Below are 21,352 nucleotides of genomic sequence, written 5' to 3' on the forward strand. Positions count from 1 at the left end.
ACTCATCCATGTGCTTCTTTAGGCACGGATCGCTTCAGAATGTTGACAGTAGAAATAATTCAGCCTTCCTTGGCAGATTCACTTACCAGGATAAACTGGATAGAACCCTGTCAACAAAATCCAAGACAGTTTAAATTGCATTTCACTTTACAAAATGAGTGCAACAAAACATTCTTGTGATGTCTTCCATCCTGTGCCTTACCTGGGTCCCATGTCTTTACCTCTCCTGTCATCTCTTTCTAAAGCTTTCCAGGAGGAGGTAAGAAGGCATGCAGGAAAAAGTCAATCTGCACCACTGAATGTAATTTCTAGTGTTAAACTGATTATACTTGGTATGGAAATTACTGAGTGTCAATAGACTTAGACACCAGTATGTCATTTTAAAGGCTTGTTACTGGTAGGAGTCAAATTTTGGAAGTTTCTTTTCACTCAGATGAATGTACAGTTATGATAGAAAGCAGGCACAGGATGTATCAGACTGAGTTCTGTGTTTTCAGTGTGTTGCCTTAGCCTTGCAGTGCCCATACTGCATATAAGACATTCTCAGCTGTCACTACAATTTGTTATGTGTGTCCACTCGAAGGACTACATTACAGTGGTAGGCATGAACTAAGTTTCATATCAGGAGAAATTTCATTATGAGGTGTTTCCCATCATTACCAAGCAACAGAAAAAATCTGAGCATTCAGTGTCCCTCTTCTTTTTGTACCATACTTGATATGTCTTTTTTCAGGAAAGAATTCAGCAGATAAACTGCTGCAATGCAGTGCTATGCACTGTTTTTTCTGAAGAATGACCTCTAGTTTTACTGTGATTTATTGGCTGGAACTTCAGAATCTTGGAAAAACAGAAGCAAGATGCATCTTTTAAGTTTACTGCTGCAAAAAGGACAATAGAAGAGAATGACTGATGGACCTGAAAGGCAGGCAAGTGCCTTTGAAAAGTCTGCCCTGTCAGTTGAACCAGTTTACAACATGATCACCAACAGTATCCAAGCCTGCTGAAGAAGATATGCATGCCTGTTTTGAGGGGTCTTGAGAGCAATCATGGTTTTGTCAGCTTTGAAGAGAAAACAGTAAATATTTCCTTAAATTCTATCTATTCACCCCTCCAGTAGTGGCAAATTACCCTTTATTTCCACACCAGGATGTTGTGTCTTTAGTAGATCCCTGCTCAGGTTTTGTGAGTCCAGCAGCAGATGCTGAACAGCAGCCAAGTGTTGGAAGAGCTACTGAATCTCAGGTAGACTACAGCGATAGGAAACGTCACCAGTGTCCCCATCACAGGAGAGAGAGCCACGGGAGACCTCCTGGAGGAAACCAGCCAGGACAGAAAGTGGAAGTCCAGGGTATGACTCAGACATAAAGCAAATTAGGTTTTTTTAATCACCAAAGAAATTGGTGGTGCTTAACAAATAAATAAAATGAGTTTCTGAACTCCATTCCCCCTTTAAAAGGAACAACCTTTTAAAGTATATTTGTCCCAGATATTTGAACTGAAAATAACAACTGCAGTAGAGTGTTTGTATGAGTCATTGTCCCTGCTGTAGCAAAGAGGTACCAATCATAAGATTCCAATGAGAATTCTAATGCTAAAAAAAACCCCAAAACAACTGTGAAGGTAATAAATGTTTTTTAAAATTTTATTTATGTAAATTGTGAAGTTATTTATCATAGTTCTAATAAACACCTACTTTAATGCAAACCAAGAAACCCAAATCACTCCAAAGTCAGGACATCCCCTGGATATTTCTGTGTATTTTAGCATTTCCTGACAAGTTGTGGTGCAGCACATTTAGACACCTGTTCCAGTGTCTAGTTGATCAGAGAACAGAAATTCTTCAATACTGCCATCACATATTGGTCAAAGTACCATATTACTCTCTTATTTTATATCAATGTCTTACACATAAATTTAAGTCTGATCATTTTGTTATGATTGTAGCATTAAAATGGAAATTCACTCCTTATAACACAAAGTAAAATTGGCTTGATTGTTTCAAAATTTTCTCATAAAAATTGTGGAAAGCAGAAATACCTGCCCAGGGCTTCTAAGGATAAACATAATTAGCAATAAGCAATATGTTTGATGTTAATTTCAGTGATTTTCATAGAGAAATGCTCATTACAGCTAGAACAAAATCTTATGGTATCTCATGCTACACGCTCATAGATGAGGGGAGGCATTTCTTAGAAGATGACAGAAAAATGTAAATAAACTCCTAGTTCCATTTTGCTATTAAGTAGAGCAGTTACTGCACAGTTAGCAATATTTTAGACGTTATTGTCACCAAAAAGTCTCTAAGAGCCATAAATTCTGGCAGTGGTTTTAGTTCCCAGTTTCTGTCTTCAAACTTTGCATTTTAAATCACTTTCTGCTTACTGCAGCCATGTGATAGAACCCTAAAGAACCCAAGAAACCACAAGGGATAAATATAGACTAATAGAATACATATTTTTCCTTTTTTTTCTTGCCCATACCATGTAATTTTCACTCTTCTTTCTCATTTACTGTGTTCTTCATTTACGTATGAAAATTAGACCCCAGACATCAGTCAGAACTGTTCAGCTGGTTTTTTCTGCAAGCCTCTGGGAAAGTGAAGGAGAAAGAAGATTTGAGATAAGCAATTCTATCTGCCCATTAATTTTCCCAATGCAAAGAAAAGCAGGCAGAGACAGAGATACTCTGGCACATAGAGACACACCTGAGAAGAACACAGACAAAATCTGAAACTGAATGCCATCAAGTCAGTAATCTGGGTTACAGTGAAGAAAGTGATCTGAAATGGACAGTAGTTCCAAGAGGCAGATAGAAACTCTGATGGCTTTCTGGCGTTCTTTTGTTGGGGAAAGTTCACTGTTAGCCTGAAATGCTGACTCCACTGAAGTTGTCAGGGAAAGTCAAACTGAATCTAGGGACAAACCTGGAAACAGATATAGTTCAGCATAAATTTCTTAAGGAAGTGGTGTAAGTGCTCTTCCAAACCTAGAATGCATTTACAAGTTTTCCTATGATGCTGAGGTATTAACTACAAATGTGTAAATATCAATATAAAAAGCAGATGAGTTTTTAGGTACTATTTTTAATGAGACTGCATAAACAAATTCCAGATTTTAGCTGTATGATTCAGAGCCCAGCCACCAGCCCGCAGGCATGTGATGTAAGTTGCTAACCTTTCTAGATACCAGTCCCAAGACATTCCACAGCTAAGTTGTTTGGGGAAGCTGTGCTGAAAGAGAGATCAGTCAAGCATTTTGCAAGCAAATTCTACAGTCACTTTCTCCACTGTGTCTGGGATGAATGTAAAAAAAAAGAGACAGAAGCAGCCTTTGAGACAGATGAGCTGTGGTGTATAAAAATCTGCAGCAGACAGGAGCTTCTCTATTGTGAGAAGATACAACACCATGGCTTTGGCAGTCCACAACTTTGAACTTCTCTAGCAGTCCTTTGCCTCTGCTGACCAAAGCAAACTCAGTGAAGCTCTGTAATAGCAAAGCAAATGTGAGGAGCTGGCGATGAAGGTCGTTCTAAGACTGGAGAATCAGAGCCTGCCAGAGAAAGGATGACAGCTGAGGAGCTATTCTCCATGTGTTCTCAGTCTGTATAGGGGAGGTGCTCTGTGCTACAAGACCAGGCCTTGACAATGTTTGCCTGTGGAGTCCGCTTCTCTCACTCACATGACAACAGAATTTTCTACCCTTTTCTCCGTGGTCTCAAGTTTTCTTTGCAGTGGTTAGGAGGAGGAGGACCTCAGAATTTGACCATACAGGTGTATTTGTACTGGGGACCTGGTGATGAAGTCCCCCTGTCCAGTTTGTAGATATTATTCTATTCGTAGGCCTTAACACAAAGTTTATGGGGATTGAAGAACTAACCAGGTTGTCTGACAAGTCTGATAAGGAACAGAGATGACTTCTTGTCCCTGCTGGGAGCTAATACATCTGTAGACACAGTTTTCTCCAAAGCTGGAAAATGGGGAATACTATAGAGTTTACTTATAGACTTCTTGTAACCATTTTTTAAATAAATAAGTAGTTAACTCATGCTAGTACTAGATTTTTGGATTTCTCCAAAAGCCCACCTAGTCCAGTATTTCATCCAAGACTGTGGATAGTTAATAACGTCATCATCCTTCCTCCAAATATTTTCCTATCATGTGATGATTTGTTGATCAGGGATTCGTGTCCAGGAGATGATGTGTTTCTAATTAATAGTCATGGATTCACAGATTTGCCTTTATGAATATATGCATTTGCTCTTTGAGCACATCACTTACACTCCAACTCTCTACTTCCAGATAATTTGTGAATATGTTAGGCAAAAATGTCCTAGGCCCAGATGGGTTATCTGAAGGTCTCGCTACCAGTGATCTCTATCCACCTGGAAATCTGATAATTTGTCCCTTCCTTCGATCTCTGATCATCTAACCAATTATTTATCCATGTGAAGGTCTTATCTTTCTTCTACTGTTTCTTTAAGAGGCTCAGTTGAAGAATTTTATGCAGAATTTACTGAAATAATTGTGGTCAGATTATACTAATTTCTCTGTAGCCTCTGTGCAGGAAGAGTTCCTGCTGAAAGGCTGAAGCAGTAGCATTTTCTCCGGAGTAATCACTACTCTGGAGAAGTAATCATCGAGGAGTAATGCAGTGTTAAGCAGCACATTGAGTGAGAGGTGTATCAAGGAAGGATTTCAGCTTCTTCTACATTTCAAATAATGATAGAAAATTACAGTAGGCAGTGCTTAGGTAGTTAGTGAGTTAAAACTTTTGACCAGCGTGTAGAAAGAGAAAGAAGAAAGTTTAATCAGAGGCAACAACATATAAAGTAAAACAAAAAAAAAGTGCAACTTGAACAACAACAAATGAACTATTTAAGGACATTCAGACCTTGACAAATTAGAGGGCTGGACAATCATCAGCCATATGAAGTTCAAAAGGGGGAAGTGATGGATTTTGCCCTCTGGTTGTATGGACAGCCTGGGGAATGAGAATCTGGAAAGTAGTGCCATGGAAAGTGACATGGGGGTCCTGGTGGATGGCAATTGAACATGAGTCAGCAGTGCCCTGGCAGTCAGGAGGGCCAAGTGTGTCCTGAGGTGCATCAGGCACAGCATTCCCAGCCGGGCAAGGGAGGGGATTGTCCCGCTCTGCTCTGCACTGGGGTGGCCTCACCTCAAGTGCTGGGGGCAGTTTTGGGCACCACAATATAAAAAAGACATTAAACTATTGGAGAGCATCCAAAGATGGTGAAGAGCCTGGAGGGGAAGCTGTATGAGGGGTAGCTGAGGTCACTTGGTCTATTCAGCCTGGAGGAGACTGAGGGGAGACCTCATTGTAGTCTACAAATTGTGAGGGGAAGAGGAGGGACAGACACTGATCTCTTCTCCGTGGTGACCAGGGACAGGACCTCAGGGAAGTTGCGTCAGGGGTGGTTTAGGTTGGATAATTAGATAAAGGTTCTTCACCCAGAGGGTGTTTGGGCACTGGAACAGCTCCCCAGGGAAGTGGTCACAGCACCAGCCTGACACAGTTCAAGTGTTTGGACAATGCTCTCAGGCACAGGGTGTGACTCCTGAGGATGGTCCTGTGCAGGGCCAGGAGCTGGACTCAGTGATCCTTGTGGGTCCCTTCCAACAAAGATTATTCTGTGATTCTGTGAAAAAATAGCCTACAGTGTGCTCAAAAATATCTGTGCTATTAAATACTCATAAAACAATGACATGTGAAATAGCAATCTGCCTAATAAGCTAATAGGTTATCTGGAAATAATGTAAAAAACTTGAAATAATCCTGTTAAGGTTGAGTGCCATTGAACAAAACAACGGTGGTTTCACTAAGGGTTAGATTATTCATCATCCCTACAGTTATATTTCACTTTGCATTTGCTTTTCACTTGCCCAACAGCAGAGTGATTCTTTCTTTATTCAACAACTTAGGGTTTTTTCTATACCTTATTATGCATGTCCTCTCCAACACAAACTGGTGGGGTTTATGCTTAGTTACAAGTAGTTTTCAGGGGGTCATTAGTAGCCTTTTCTTTCAAAAGACTAAAAGAGAGACAAGAAATAATGGTAATAGGTTATATTTAACTTCCACATACAAAGAGAAATTGAATAAGTAACCAAGGAATCAAGTGAAAGCATCTGGAAGAGTTATCTGAAAATCTTGTATTTGGCATAAACAGCTGCTGGGCTCACATTAAGTTATAATGTAATAACTGTATAACTATAATAATTATTATTTTTAATAAACTAAAATTCAGTCCTGCAATTGGTTTTGATTGCTGCATGAAAAAACTGTTAAGTCAGATTAATTAGCCAATGTTTCCTACAAGGAGCATGTAATTATGATTTTAGGTTGTTGGAGGCTTCTGGGACAGATTTCAAACAGGATCTTTTACCTCTCCCCAGAGATCTGGTGATTTGTAAATTTCAGGTTTTGTGAATACTGGAGTTGTCTTAACATTTCCTTTATGAAGTCTGTGTACAGTTAAATATTTCAAAATACTAAATTTGGTAGCATTCTATTACTATATAAGTTAAGATATTCAGTTAATACATACATGAAAAATATGTTCTGCATGCTTCTCCTGTGAGAGAGTTAAATATAAAAAGCAGAACAGAAGAAACCTGTAAAGGGAATGACTGTCATGATTCCGTACATCTGATGTTTGTGTTAAGACATGACATTTATGAAAACACCGCAGTAATCATACCCACGCACAAACTCAAGGGGTTTTTTGCTGCCTGTCCAAAACAATCACTTCTGCATTGGTGTCTTTTATTTACTCTGTATTTCACCTGTTCAAATCTATCTCAGAGTGGAGCATTTTGGATGAGTCCAGTAAAGGGCCACAGAAGTGTTAAAAGGGGTCAAACAAGAGCCAAGTTGAGACAAGAAAAGAAAAGCTGGTTAAAGTATGATAGAGAAATAAGAACATGTCTCCTTTCCAGACCATGAGCCAGAAGGTTTTCTCAGGCAAACTCAGTGGGTAGGTGAGTTACTGGGCACAGTCAGGCATACAATGGGAGAGACAGGTACCTCAGCAGGGTGGAAGAAAAGCAAGATAGATAGATAGATAGATAGATAGATAGATAGATAGATAGATAGATAGAAAATGCTCTCATGGTTTCTTGAATGACGCTCTTTCAAGGGAATATACAGTTGTGGATGGTGAGAGTTGCTTGCAGGGACAGACCAAGAGAGAAACTCAGACCTGATGTTAAATTTTCCTGAGTTCTCAAGAACTGAATTAAATAAGTATTGCAAGAAGGGAAGTAGTTAATTTTTAAAGAAGGCTTGCTTATACTGTCCTATGAAATTTAGTGAAGTCCTAGTATCAGAAGAGATTAAAAGATAGGATTCTGCTTGCTGAGCTGGTTCATTTAGCATATATGCCAAACTAATCATTTGCCATGGTCTTTTACCAAATTCAAATGAGCACTGCATTATTGCAAGAGCAAAACTTTGACCTGTCACCACCTGTCTTTTGGGACCTCATAAATATTCTATCAGACTGTTCTGTCTGGCAAAAAGAAAAAATATTGATCCATTTTGGCTTTAACAGTGTAAGACAAATCTCTCAAACCTGTCATATCCCTTTGTACATGTAAGTATGATGTCCCTGGGTTGTTTCAACTTTCTGCATTTTTGATTAAGCTCAAGCAGTTCCTCTCTCATTTTCTGAAACAAGAATTATAGCTGGACTATGGTATCTAATATTAAGGCATTTTCTGGTGCCAAAGGAGAGCATATGCTAAGTCTCCTCTGCTTGTGGGTATCTTCAACTTTTTACCTGTAAACTAAAAATCAGAATCTATTATGTCCTCTTTGTAAGAGTATCCCAGTCTGATCATAAGTATAGCCAAAAGGATGAGAGATGACACGTTTCTATCTTATTTCCCTTTTTTCCCAAGCCTCCTCTCAGCACATATGTATTAGAGCTGTCATTTGCTATGTGCTGCAAGTTCAGCAGATGATTGTTTTCATCTTGGGACACGCCAAGCACACAGGGCCATTCATCTCTGTGGTTTTTTCTTGTGAACCATTTTAATAAATAACTAGAACTTTGGAGCGTGCAGTGTACGGTTCAGCTGCCTCCACCAGCTGTCTTATGAATAATGTACATATCTTTGATTTACTTTCTATCTGCTGTGTTGGTGCAGTAAATTTTGAAGACAGTGCCAGTGTAGACTTAGTCCCACTTAACCGTGTGCTACCTTCAAAGCCTCACTACACAAGCGCTGCAGAGTGTTTCACTTATTAGCATGGTTGTGGTACTGCCTCTTGAGTTCTTGTTTCTCGAGAAAGGGGACAAAACAGTTAAAAATCTGATCTTGGGTGAAAAGAATGGAAGTGTGTTTATTTTCAAACTATACCGTACTTTCATTCTTCAAATGCTTCCTGTTCTTAAGTATTAATATTTATTATTAATGAACAGGTCTGTTGCATGTTTGATGGGTAGTATGACTTGAATATTTCCATGTTAAAAGGGTGTGATTGTTAACATTTGTCACTAGATGGCCTTTGAGTGTGCATGCAAAAGTTCCCTGAATGCTATTAGGAACACTATACTTTTAGCTAGATCATGAACTTTGAAATTTGGAGGTTTTCACTTTAAGCCTTTCCTAAACCAGTCTTTAGTAGCTTGAGCTGATATTAAGTGTTTATTTGCAAACTTTTGAGAAAGGAAAATGGTAAAAGTAACAGGTTAATAGTAAGAATTAAAATAATAAAACAAAAGAGGAAAAAAAGTTCTGTTTACTTAAACCAGAATTTCTCTTTGCATCAGCCTTTCCCGTGTGTCCTTGGAATGGTCTTGCTCAGTTTGCATTTGTGAGGAAACTACAGAAAGGATATTTCACTGGGTAAAGAGGAGGGTCAGAAGCTGTAGAAATATTGTCCTCTCTGTTCTAAAGAAAAGACGTGATGCTGGGCCTTACTCACTTACGTTGGAGTACGTGCTAAACATTCCTGGTTGTTGGGAGCTGCCTTGTGAGTAGCTGGAATTTCTGAGCTACAGCTTCGATCTGTTAATTTATGTTTCTTACTTCCATTCTAGGGTGAATGTATATCTTTTTGCAGTGCATCACATGCTGTCACATGTATGGGGAACAGCACATCACTCTTCACACAGCAGCAGGTTCACAGGCAAAGTAAGATGCTAATAAGGATTGTAAGGTCATCACATTTGACTCATATTACTGCAGCCGAGCCTATTAATGCCAAGCTTTTATGACATAATGCACCATTCTGATTGTTTTATTCCACCTTCTGCATAAGTGATCTGGTTTCTCAGAGTCTGCATCTAACTTTTCTGCTTGAATAATAACATAAAATATTATAAAATGGTTTTTGAGAAATGAATGTGCTTTCAAAATACAGCACATACAAAATACAACATAGTGCTGAACAGAGATGTCTGAGTTGCAGTGAAATTAGAGAGTTGTTAACCCTTAGTTCTGCTAGGTTGTACTGCTGTAATGGTGGAGCTTCGAAGAAGAGAAGCAGATGTGTGCACTCTGCTGCAGGCAGACATCCTATCTGGGACTATTTGCATCATGTGGAGGATTTATAAGTTTGAGCAACTGCTTCTGTACTGCCTTCTCTGGAATGCTGCATCTCATTTTTCTGGGTTTTAGTGAGTGAGGCTATGGGTTTCATTGATTTCTGGCAACAAGGAGATCCAGATCTCTGAGATTTAAAAGATTCTTACATCTCAAAGCTCAAAAAGTCAATTGTGAAAAACTCAATTCCATCTGGAAAATTTTATTAAGTTTTTCACACTTATTGTCTGTCCATGACTGTCAGGCATCAAGGTTGCTATGATTTTGAGAAGAAGAAAGAAGAAAGTCAGAAGGCATAAAACTTGTCCTATAATTTGTTTTTCTCACTTTGTGTGTTTGACAGTAGTTTCGGAAAGATATGTTAAGGTATAATGGCCTTTAAACTCCCACCAAAATCCTTGAAAAGTCAGATACATACTTTGGCTTGAGAAGCCTAAATATGATTTGTAACTATAAAGTGTAAAAATCTCTTTGTAAATAGTTACTTTCACTCTCATGGAGCAGCAGCTGCACTTCCTGCCTGTAGCACTTGGGCAACAGCATCAGTGCCCGGGCATTACTCCAGAGTGAGACACTGTTCTTCCCCAAAGCATGCAAGAAAGTGGTTGCCATTCAAATTATTAGCAAAGGTGAAAGTAACTAAGAGTCATCTGTCATGTAGCTGCAGAGACAAACAGGAAGAGTGGTGAACCTGGGCATGTTTTGTATGTTAGCCTTGCACCCACCCTCTCTTCCTTTTGGCAGAACAGGAAACCATCTTCTGTTTTTCTTCTTTTTTCTTAAGGAATTAGAAAAAAGATAAAAGTCTTGACCTGTGCTGTAGTTGAGCCTAAAAGCCCTTAGTATAAGATCAGCATTGTGAAGAGCTGCTGTGCATATATCCAGCACTCTAGATAGTATTCTGAAGTCCTTACCATGCAATTTGGAAGCTTTACAGACATAAATCCAGGTGCAGTGTGATAAGGTCATTCTCCAAATTCCCATTGGGAATCTGTAGCATAGTTAGGAATGAAACTTCATATATCCTGAGCCAAAACGTGCTATTTTTTTAACTGAACTCTTGTCTTTAAAATGGTGCTGTGCTCAAACTCAGTTTCATATAATATTAATTAGGACACAGTGATGGTCATAGTTCTTAAAAATTTAGCTGAAAGGCAAGTGAAAAATTAGGAATCTTAGTCATGTGTTATCCCATTTTTCTCAGTGGTTCAGACATGGAATTTGTATGGGAGCCTTCAGCACATGTAAAAAGCCATGTCATAAATGTTGTGATTCACCTAGAAATGCTAAATTTATTAATTTAATAACTATGTTTGTAATCTGGTGGCAGTCTAGGATGATCAGTGAGAATTGCCCAAAGAGAGCTATGGATGTGCTATTCAGGTCAGACTCTTCATCTTTGCACTTGACCAAAAATCCTGGATCATAATTCAGTTTTTCTCATTTTCTTCCAGGCTTTCATTAAAACCTGTCTTTGGAGAAGGTCATGAATGGCATAGTCTCTTGAGGTCTGTTGCAGCCCTGGAATGTAGGATCATTCTTAATATCCATGGTTTGTATATGCACTCCTGAGTTTGCTTTAGAATGAGCTTGTTGCTCTCTTTCATCCCCAGATATGTTGCAATGTATGCCTAAAGGCTGGAATCTTCTACCATTCCTTTGCCAAGGGTAACATAGAAATAAGGTTTTTTTAGAAAGTGATAGTCAAAAAATTAGGAAGCTGTTGTGAAAGAGCACTGTGAAAATCTCTCTCTGATGCAGTCCTCTTTCAACAACAGATCTTATAAATTTTTTTATAAAACTTATGACCTCAATTTACAGCTCAGTGCTTCGCTGAGTGGACTACATTGTCAGAACACACATGGTGTAGGCTTGAATCTTTTCTTTTTACACCACTAATGAATGAGGTTCCAAGTTGAATGTATTGATGCTTTTTTTTAATTTTCAATGTGTGTTGCTAGTGTGATTGTTTTAGGTTGAATGGATAACATTTGCCCAGTGGCTCTAATGGCTTTTGTGGTATTTTGAAATGTACCGATTTTTTGTGCATATTTTCTTTTTCTTCAGTTTTGTTTTCCTACCTTCTCTACTTGTCTGCCGACTGTAAACTCTCTTGTATTTTCATTCTTGTTTTTCAAACCCACAAAGTGTAAATTCCATTGGAATCAGTGAGTTAAAGGTATCTGCTTAACAAGATTTCCTGAACAGGGATAGGATAGAGAATCTGTTCACATATTTTGCAGAACTGAGACCTCTGGGATTTCTTTTACAAGACTTTAAACTCTGAATTGGTTGTGTCTGTTTCTCTTGGTTATTTTTTCTTTGTTTTTAGTGGTTTGATTATTAATTATTTCCTTGTAATATTTTTTTATTTGTGGGAGATTAATACAGCATTTGGCTTTATATGTCACATAACTACCCATATATTAGGTAGGTAAGCAACAGAGTGCTAACGAGTATGTTTTGTGCAGCCAGCCAGGCTTTCAAAAATAGCTCAGCAACCACACATGAAAACCAGAATTCTGAAAGAACTCGCATTCTGGGTGCACGTTGATCGCTAAGCTCCTGTGAAAATCTGGCCACAAACACCACAATCTGATCTCCTGTGTCTAACTGCTGCTCCAAGTCAAATATGTACCAAGAAAGAGGAGGACAGTCCAAATTCTGGAAAAACATTGTGTTTTCATCTCCCTTGGGTAAGTTACACAGGAGAGGAAATTTTGCAGCAGAGCTACAGTGACTTCCAGGAAGGCTCAGACTGATAAATTCTCTGGGTACTTTTGAGAGGTTCCATGTTATTAAAAAGTGAAAATAAGTAATGACCCAAATCATTGTTTCTTGTTATTAACAACTACTTTGAAAAATTGTCTTTCTTATTCAGAAGTGCATTTTGAACTCAACAATTCTGAAAACTGTAGATAAAATGTTTTTACTGGATCATATGGATTTCCAACATAATCATCCTCTGTTCTTTTTTTCTTTAAAATCTTTATTTGTATATTTTATTTTGTATAATTCTACTTCACCCACGGCCACCAGGTTTTCTCTGTTGTTGACTTCTTCCCCAATAAGCTACTGAAAAAAGGTTATGCTCTATGTGGTATTTTAGATTCTGCAGGTGTTTTAAGGGTCAATGGAAAAAAGCCTCCCACGCTGGTGATGGGGATTTCCTCTGTAGCATTCATGGGCAGGGCTCTGGTCTGATAGGCACAAATAACTCTTCTCCCTGGTATTGTTAGAGCTTGCTTACACCTTTAGTGAGCTGGCAGAACTTAGTGCAGTAACAGTAGCACACTTAGTGCATTGCAGACTATGCAGCAACAGTTCATACCAATCCAGGTTCATTTCCTATGTCTGACTTGTGCTTTTCTCTTTAGCGTGTCTTTCATATTACAGCAGAAAAACGTCCTGATTTCACTGTGGTGCTTATTGTAACCTGCCTCCTGACACTTGACAAAAGCAGTTAGGACAGTGATTATGTTTTCTTGTTCCACAATAAAAGCCTCTTCCTCAACAATTGAGTAAAAAATTTGACAGTCGTCGGCTTTTCAAAACTTGCTACTCATTCCTCAGCATTCCTAGTCCACAGTAGAGGGCAGTGCTTACACAATGCATGTGCGTTCTTGCAAAGAGTTACTCAGTAACACTTTTGAAACATCAACTAATGCATTGCCAGAACACTGGTAAAATAAGTTACAATATTGGTTTTTGACAGATTCAGACTGACAAGGCTACAGTGACCTGTCCAAGGCCAGAGGGGTTGTGTGTGTGAGGAAGACAACAGGATCTGATCAAAAACACTCAATTGAAATGGGGAATATGCAGTTTCTAGGAAGACAAAGTCCTAACTACTTCAAGTCCTGCAGTTCTTGCACAGAGCTATTCTCTGAAACCACCCTTTATTCATGGTTTCTCAAGCACATTGAGCAAAATGCTACTATCACAGTACATCTGTAGTGACTTCGCATATTTCTTCAGTGTAGTCATTTTCCAACTGACTGCGTGCATGATTCCCTTGTAAATTCAAGTTAACAGAAACCTCACAGGCCACAAATAACTGGGAACAGGACCCTCTGCTGTCTTTCACCTTACACAGTCATTTCCATGGTCTGCCAAAGAGCTTTCTCACAAAGTATTCTTTCTTCAGAAACTGACAGCTTGTCTACCATGTATGCTTGTTTAGTAGTTCTCCAGTTTGACTCATTCATGGGGTTGTGGAGGGAAGTGTGTGTTGAAATATCCTACTTTGACATTTTCCAAATGAGGTTTTATTGCTGGCTTAAAATGCTTCATTGTGTCTGAAAAATATTACCCCATACTACAAAGGGGGACTGAAAAATTTGAAAGAAGAAAAAAATTGTTGGAAATGGTAGAAACAAAATTTTCCAGTTCAACATGATTCAAAATATTTTGGGGACTTGCCATTTTGATGGTTTTATCCTTTCAGGAACCCTGAATCCATTTATAAGTACCCATTTCCTATCCTGCTTTGATGGCTGAGGGAGATGGGTATGAAATGAAACTCAGAATGCTGTCGGTCCCATTCTCTGCTCTGCATAAAGCATGTTGTTTTGTCTTAGTATGTATTCTTAAGTATATTCTTTTACAGCACAAGGGAGTGTATGCATGAATTGCCTGGCATAGGATCATTCCTTAGGCATTTTTACCACAGGTTGTTCTGTTTGACAAATAGGATCATGGAGGAAAAAGGGATGTAGACGGTCACAAACGTGTTACATGTCAGTCTTCCTGGAAGGGATTTTGAGGTGGAAGCCAGTTGCGAACCTTATATGCTGTGAGTGAGATATGAGAGGCCTATTTTATAATTGCAATAACAAAAAGAGCTAGATAATGACTTCATATGGCAATTTAGTTCTATTGCATTTATACAGGAGTGTTTATAAGAAAGTAAGATGTTTGGAACTCTTTGCTTGTAAATGCAAGGTAAGAATCTACCAGGTAGCTTTCACTAGACAGAATTTTTGCACAAAAATCTTGGATACCTCCATTGCTCAAGCTGAAGTGCTAGATCCAAGTTTTCAATAATTACAGATTACTTGGGGGAATCTAGATTTCACTCCCATATAAACAGGTGATGTGGAATTTACACAGCAAACCTGGGCATCCAATACCCTGGAGGCACTCTAGATCATCCCTTCCAGCTGCTGCTTTTGAACAATATATTATAGCCAATATCTCAGATACCTTAAGGTATCTCAAATAGATCTAAATATCAGTATGGAGGGCCTCCTAAATTAAGTCCACACTGATCTTCCTGAACATTACCAGGAAATAAATATCTACAAAGATATCTCAATATTGTGAGGCTGCACCACAAATCCACTGTCCAGTTCTGTACCCCTCACTACATGAGGACATTGAGGTGCAGGAGCATGTCCAGAGAAGGGCAACGGAGCTGGTAAATGGTCTGGAGCACCAAGTCTAATGAGGAGCAGCTGAGGGAGGTGGAGTTGTTTAGCCTGGAGAAAACGAGGCTCGGGGGGACCTTATGACTCTCTACAGCTACCCAAAAGCCAGGTGGGGGTCAGTCTCTTCTCCCAGGTAACAAGCAATAGGACAAGACAAAATGGCCGCCCAGGGAAGTGGTGGAGTCACCATCCCTGGAGGCATTTGAAAGATGTGTAGATGTGGCACATGGGGACACGGTTTAGTGGTGGGCTTGGAAGTCCTGGGTTAACAATGAACTTGATGATTCTTAGAGGTCCTTTCCAACCTCAGCGATTCTATGATTCTTTGGACATACAAAGCAGAGGCACTCAGAATCAGTACAATTCACTCGAAAAATCTTAGTATCTGCACAGATTAAACTATCAGCACTATATGTTTGTTACTGTTGGGCCTAAGAGTTGCTAGGATGATAACAAGGAAGTGTACGAACAAGAAAGATGTCATGGTTACAGAAAGAAAGCTTGATGACGGCAGCATAACCACTGAGGAGTTTTGTAGTTTTGTGTGTTGCCCAGTGGTAGGCTGGCACTTAGTTGTTTTCTTCTTCAACACGGGTTAGCAGCTCATCAGAGAAAGCACACAAGAGCTAGACAGCATGATCCAAAAAAACAAAAACACAAAGGGGTACTTTTTTAACCTCAGCTTCTTCTGCTTTATCACCTACATAACCGCAGCACAGTTTTGCATCTTCTCTGCCGGTTCCCAGGAGAGCAGCTGCTTTACTGTAGTGTAACCTTGCTTACTTTCCTGGTACCTTTAGCTTCTCTCTGCTCACTTCTCTTCTTTTTCAGATCCACTTCCACCCCACATATTATGAATGTAACAACTTCTGTCAGTTGTTTCTAACAAACAGTCTAGAATAAGTCTTCATCTTGGGTCATCTCTCAGATAGACTTTTGGGTCATGTTTGCCCATTTATGATGCTTTTGTCTTTTCTTCTACTTTTGCAAGTTTTAAAGGTTAGGAGATTTTATCAATGAGACACCTCACAGTTGTATAGTTATTGAGCAATTTAACTTCAAATAGACTTATAAAATGTTGCAAGCTAATATTGTACTTCTTGTTGTCATCTACTTCTCTTTGTGATGCCTGTACACTTCCAAGGAAATCACTGGAATTTCACGACATGTGAGAGATGTATCTTGGTATGTAGCCTATCACCAGGGTAATAAAACTGGTTCACAGTTTTACTGAGTCCTTCAAAGTGGCATCATGTATATTTTCAGTTTTGGATGAATGCATGTGCTTACAGTCACAACCACCCAATATCCATTGGTGGATCCTTGGTGGGATCTTGAGATACAGATAGAATTTTCTACAGTCACCTAATGTGCACGTAACCTAACAGTTGTCTACTTTGACATGAAAAAGCAAATTTGAATGCAAGCCATTTTGGCCAATTCTGAAAACATGTTCTATAACCGTAAAAGATTTTCAAGCCTACCTGTTGCCCCTGCACAGCTGCTGTCAGGACAGAGAGCAAATTTGTTCCTTGCCCAACCAACTACTTAGTGATTCTCTATAGGCAACAGCTTCCCAAGTGCTATAAAATCTCTGTACTGGCTCTACAAAGCCATCTTCTCTGGAGAGTCGTAGACTGGAGCATGGCCCAGGGAGTGTAGCAGTGGATGAATGTACAGGTAAGTGCAAGTTTACTCCAAACTAAGAGAATTAGATGGTCCTTCTGCTAACTGTGGGTACAATGCTCCCATGGCAAATACAGTTTACTCAGGGTCCTGTGTTATAACTCTGGTAGGTAGATACAGCATTTTGTCATTACCTCTGCTATTCTGGTGAGGAATTTCAGAGCCAAGTTTCCCACTACAAAAGTCAGAGATACACAAAGTCTGATAAACTGCATGTCTTACATGTGTCCATTTTTGCATCCTGTGCTGAACTTAGTTGTGGAGAAGGAGCTCATCAGCTGCATGATACTAGTAAATTTATGCACTTTATAATTGAAGAAACTGTTTATTTTACACAGAATACAGGGGAAACAAAGAGTACCCCAGAAATTGTTTGAAAAGAGGCACTTTTATCAGTTACATGGTGTGAAGACCCGCAAAGGGCTAATGGAGGCAAGGTGTATAATCCCAAATATTTAGTTGATTCAGCAGATGAAACAGCTTGTTGTGAGCCTTTATTTCCATGTGTATGGGCAGTCTGGATGTTTATGTATAATTCATGTGTGTCTTATGTATAATTGTATTATTCAACAGTGTCCTACTTCGAGATGTCAATACAGAACAAGATTGATGATATTCTCTGAAAAACTTTGAGTTGCAAAAAAAAGGTACTATATTGGGGGTTTATATTGTTTTATTTCTAATACTCATGGATTACCTGAATTCATATTAGTACCTATTTTTTTCTTTAATTTTGTCCATCTTTGCTTCCTCTTGCAGCAACTGTCATCAAAATTTTCTTTGTGCTGCTTCAGATAAGTAGTTTTTTTACTCCATCTCTTTAAGGAACTCTGTTTTTCATTTTCACATTAAAACAGCATTGGAATTAACAAAAGGCTTTAGTTTTCCAAGATGTGGCACATACTGTCTCAGTTCACTGGTGCACTCACACTAGAATTTAAGTTGGTGTGTCTAAGCAGCATTGTTAATATTACCCCTTAATATATTCTAGGGGAAATTTAGAGCACCTTAGAATAATTTGGGAAATCACTTATGTTTTAGCTCATGAGAAATTACACCTGTTGACCTAAAGTCTGTTATGTAAATTCTATATTTGAAGCTGGAAACTAAATATGAGCTAAATCTGTATAACATTTTAAAAGAATACTTCCTGGATTTTTCTCTCTATGCAAACTCTTTGACTTCATTTCTTCTTTGTGATTAAATGTTGCTTCTAATCATGAATATCATACAGATACTAAACCTAAACAAATTGAAAAAAAAGTCTCTAAAGAGCTTACCTTTACAATGTCTAAGCAGAGATTTTGGCCCAAATCATCAGCTAGATCATCATAAAGTTGTTTCCCTGACCTTAAAGAAACTATGACAGTTTATACATTCTAAGAACTTCTCATTTTATTATGAAGAGATTTTACCCCATCCATCTTTGAAAAACCCTATTCTTTCTAGTACTTACCTATAAGTCAAATTTCAATCCTATAGTCATTTAGTTTACCCTTTCTCCACCTCCATCCACCTTTTAACTGTTCCCTTTAGCACTCCAAATATTCCTGGATACACTGGCAAGGTTCATTGGTTAGCAACTCACCCGGCAAATTCTAATCTTCCATCAACAGCCCCACCAGTAATTGCAGGAATGCATGGGTAGGTATGAGTTATATTTCTCAGCTTGTTCAGAAAAATTACAGGAAAAATTGTAATTGCATTTATTTAGTTAAAGAACAATTAAATGTAAGACATGACATTTTATTGGCTTAAAAAATACAGAACAGTTGGGGTTGGATCCCACCACATTATTATCATGCATATCTGAAGTCCTTTTGAGGTTTTAGAATTTTTCTGGTACGTGGTAAGTTATGTGTTGGGGAGGTGACTTTTTTTTTAATGGCAAATCTCTCTGTTTTCTCAAAAAGGCCCATGAATATCAAAGTTATCAATTCCCAAAAGAAAACTATGCGGAGTTTCTCAGTTAGTCTTGGCAGATTTATGAAACAGCTATTTGCTATAAAAAAATGGTTGTTAAAAAATGGCTGGGTTGACTTAAAAGGCAGTGAGAAGCAAAGTCATGCCATGCCAGCAGACTGATGCAGCCTGGGACCCTGTGACCATGAAATCATCATAGCTCCCCATCACTGTCATAGCTGCCTCATGAAGTGAATTAGTCATCTTTATTCTCTCTTGCTCTTCCATACAAGGCTGGTTAAAACTATGGGCCAATATAAGTATTTAGATGTCTAACTTGTTGATTTCAAAAGACCTGGACACTTCAAGACTGCTGAAAAATCCTTTTCCTTTTGTTAGCATGAAGAGCTTCTGATGCTGGCAAAGGACTAACCTAGCCTTTCTCACAGTAGCTTCAAAACAGCTTAGTAACTTTGTTTCGCCTCTCTCCTTTAGGATTTTGTGCTTTAGATTCTGCTTTCTTGTTATCTGTAATGATCTAGGATATGGTGACACTATCCTGAGTTTCCATGTTTTTCTTAGAAATTTATCTTCTTATTGAACTTTTAATTGGCCTTAGCATTCTGTTCACAACACAACACATTATTTTTCAGCACTGTCAGTGAAAAGTATGAAGAAAAGGCTTGAGGAGATTTAAGGAGCTACATGTCTTTTAAAGAATTCACTTTGTCAAGAGTTTCACCATTTTGATGAATGCCCTGACTTCCTTTTCTGCTGCCCTCTATCCAGTCACCTCTGTTCTTTTTCTCTTGCGGTTATACTTGGAAAATAGGCAGTCACCTGTAGTCATGGGCTGCTGTTGACAGGGAATGGAAAGATGCAACAAAGTCCTGAGTCCCCACAGTCTAATAAAGCTGAACTCAAAGCAACCTGATGCAACACTAATATGCTTGGAAATGTCACAGACAAATAAAACAGGCAAAGGCATCTTAGCAAAAATCATTGAGAGACTTCATTCAGGTACCAAAATTCAAGAGCAAAAATGACAGGTGCCACTGTGACATGAAGAAAACACATCAGTTACTTCCTTTTACTTTACACAGATGTCACTGTGGGTGTAGTTCACAGTGGAGGAATTTTCTTCATTTTTAGTGGATAGCAAGAGCAGGGTCCTCATTCTGTGCTAATGGATACTTTCCAGAACTAGGACAGAATCTCCTGACATTTTTGAAGAAGGTAGTGTAGGAATAAACTGGCAAGCATAATCATATCCAGAGATTGCAGAGCAGGTTTTGCCACCCTTTTCCTGAGGTGTATGGTACATTTCCCTGAGGAGGTGTATCTCTGATAGCAAAACTATAATAGTTCTATGGTCTTACTTGTTAGTATTCACTGAGCTAAGATGGAAAGTTCTAGTCCTTCATGAAACTGCTGTATAAAACTATGATGGATGCTGAGAATCTCCCCTCAACATTAGTTACTGATGCCCATAAAAGAGAGATGCTTAACATTTGATTCCTTCCCTTTATAAAATAAATTATAAAAATTCCCACTGATTTCAGGGGTCACAGGTCAAGCTAGACTATAGTGGAGGGGTGAAGAGAAATTATTCCTGTAATTTGGAGTCAGACATTTGCCTCCATGTGCTTTTGATGTAGGACGTGATCCCATCCTCACCATTTTTGCAATGGTGGCCCCTTTTTTTGTCTCTTTGCTCATTCTCAAGCAATGATTGTAATAATTTCTCAGAAAGTAGCAAGTGATTGCATGTGGTGGATGTTTTATAGCTGCTGTCTACATCATATGGTCAGTGTCTTGAAGACAACTACAGGTATCAAAGGGAGTCTGTTGTCTACTGCTAACCTGATTTAATAAACATTCCTGTCAAAAGTATCAGCAATGTCAGATAGACCAGGCAGCATGCAAGCACTTCTGCACTGTATTTCTATTGCACAGTGCTCCCACAGGACATGCAGCAAAATCCTGTACACCAGTGTCAAGCACTCTGAAGTCAACAGGATTGTATAGGACATGAAACAGTAGAAATACATTTCTTTTCATCTTTGAATACGAGTAGCGTTTTTATATGTCAGGCTTTATTGATACATTTTTACTGTATTTTTATTTCCAGGTAATCTCAAGGTGAAGACAGAAAATTATGTTTAAAGTCCCCTAGAGAAATTGAATTCTGGCAAATTTGCTTAGCTTTTGCATAAGAAGGAATGTTTTATGTGTTGTCTTGTCTTGTGTCCATTGCTACCCGGAAAATACAAATCCAATTGTGCCTCAGGTTGCATGGAAACCTACTGGTTTCACCAGAGTTAATCTAAGATAGTGCTAGATTTCGTTTGATTATTGAGAGAAGAGTTTCACTCTTCAGCAAGTTGCTTTGAAGATTTCAAAAGGTATCTCTAGGTCAAAAAATATTTTTTATATGGGGAGTGAGGGAACATAAATCTCTGTGGTCAGTTCTGTGTCAACCATGAGAACTGGGCATCTAAAGCAGACATATGACAGTGCTAACAAAGTCTTTTTAGAAGGCTTGAAAGCCAAATCTCCAGCATGATCTTCAGGCACCACGGGGCCTTAAGTGCTTGAAAACATTTGGCATGGTCATGACAGTTCTGCACATGTACTGTGCAGGTTAGGTGTGAAACAGCTCTGTGTGTGTGTGTGTGTGTGTGTGTGTGCATGCTCAAGAAAGGCTGAAGAAGCTCTTCAGGAAGATTTACCCCACTGTTCTTAAGGGGGCTGATTCTAATACTAT

At 38.8% G+C, this 21,352-nt stretch overlaps 1 protein-coding gene across 1 annotated transcript; it reads left to right on the plus strand.

Moving 5' to 3' along the window:
* Positions 1–1,015: 1,015 nt before the first annotated feature.
* Positions 1,016–18,331, plus strand: SPMIP7 (sperm microtubule inner protein 7; the record flags this gene model as incomplete). The annotated part of the gene is given in 4 exon segments (XM_082281351.1): positions 1,016–1,079; positions 1,082–1,348; positions 10,050–10,134; positions 18,220–18,331. Coding segments are annotated over 4 exon segments (528 nt in total).
* Positions 18,332–21,352: the final 3,021 nt, after the last annotated feature.

Source organism: Coloeus monedula (assembly GCF_965178545.1).
Source record: "Coloeus monedula genome assembly, chromosome: 1".
Taxonomy (NCBI): domain Eukaryota; kingdom Metazoa; phylum Chordata; class Aves; order Passeriformes; family Corvidae; genus Coloeus; species Coloeus monedula.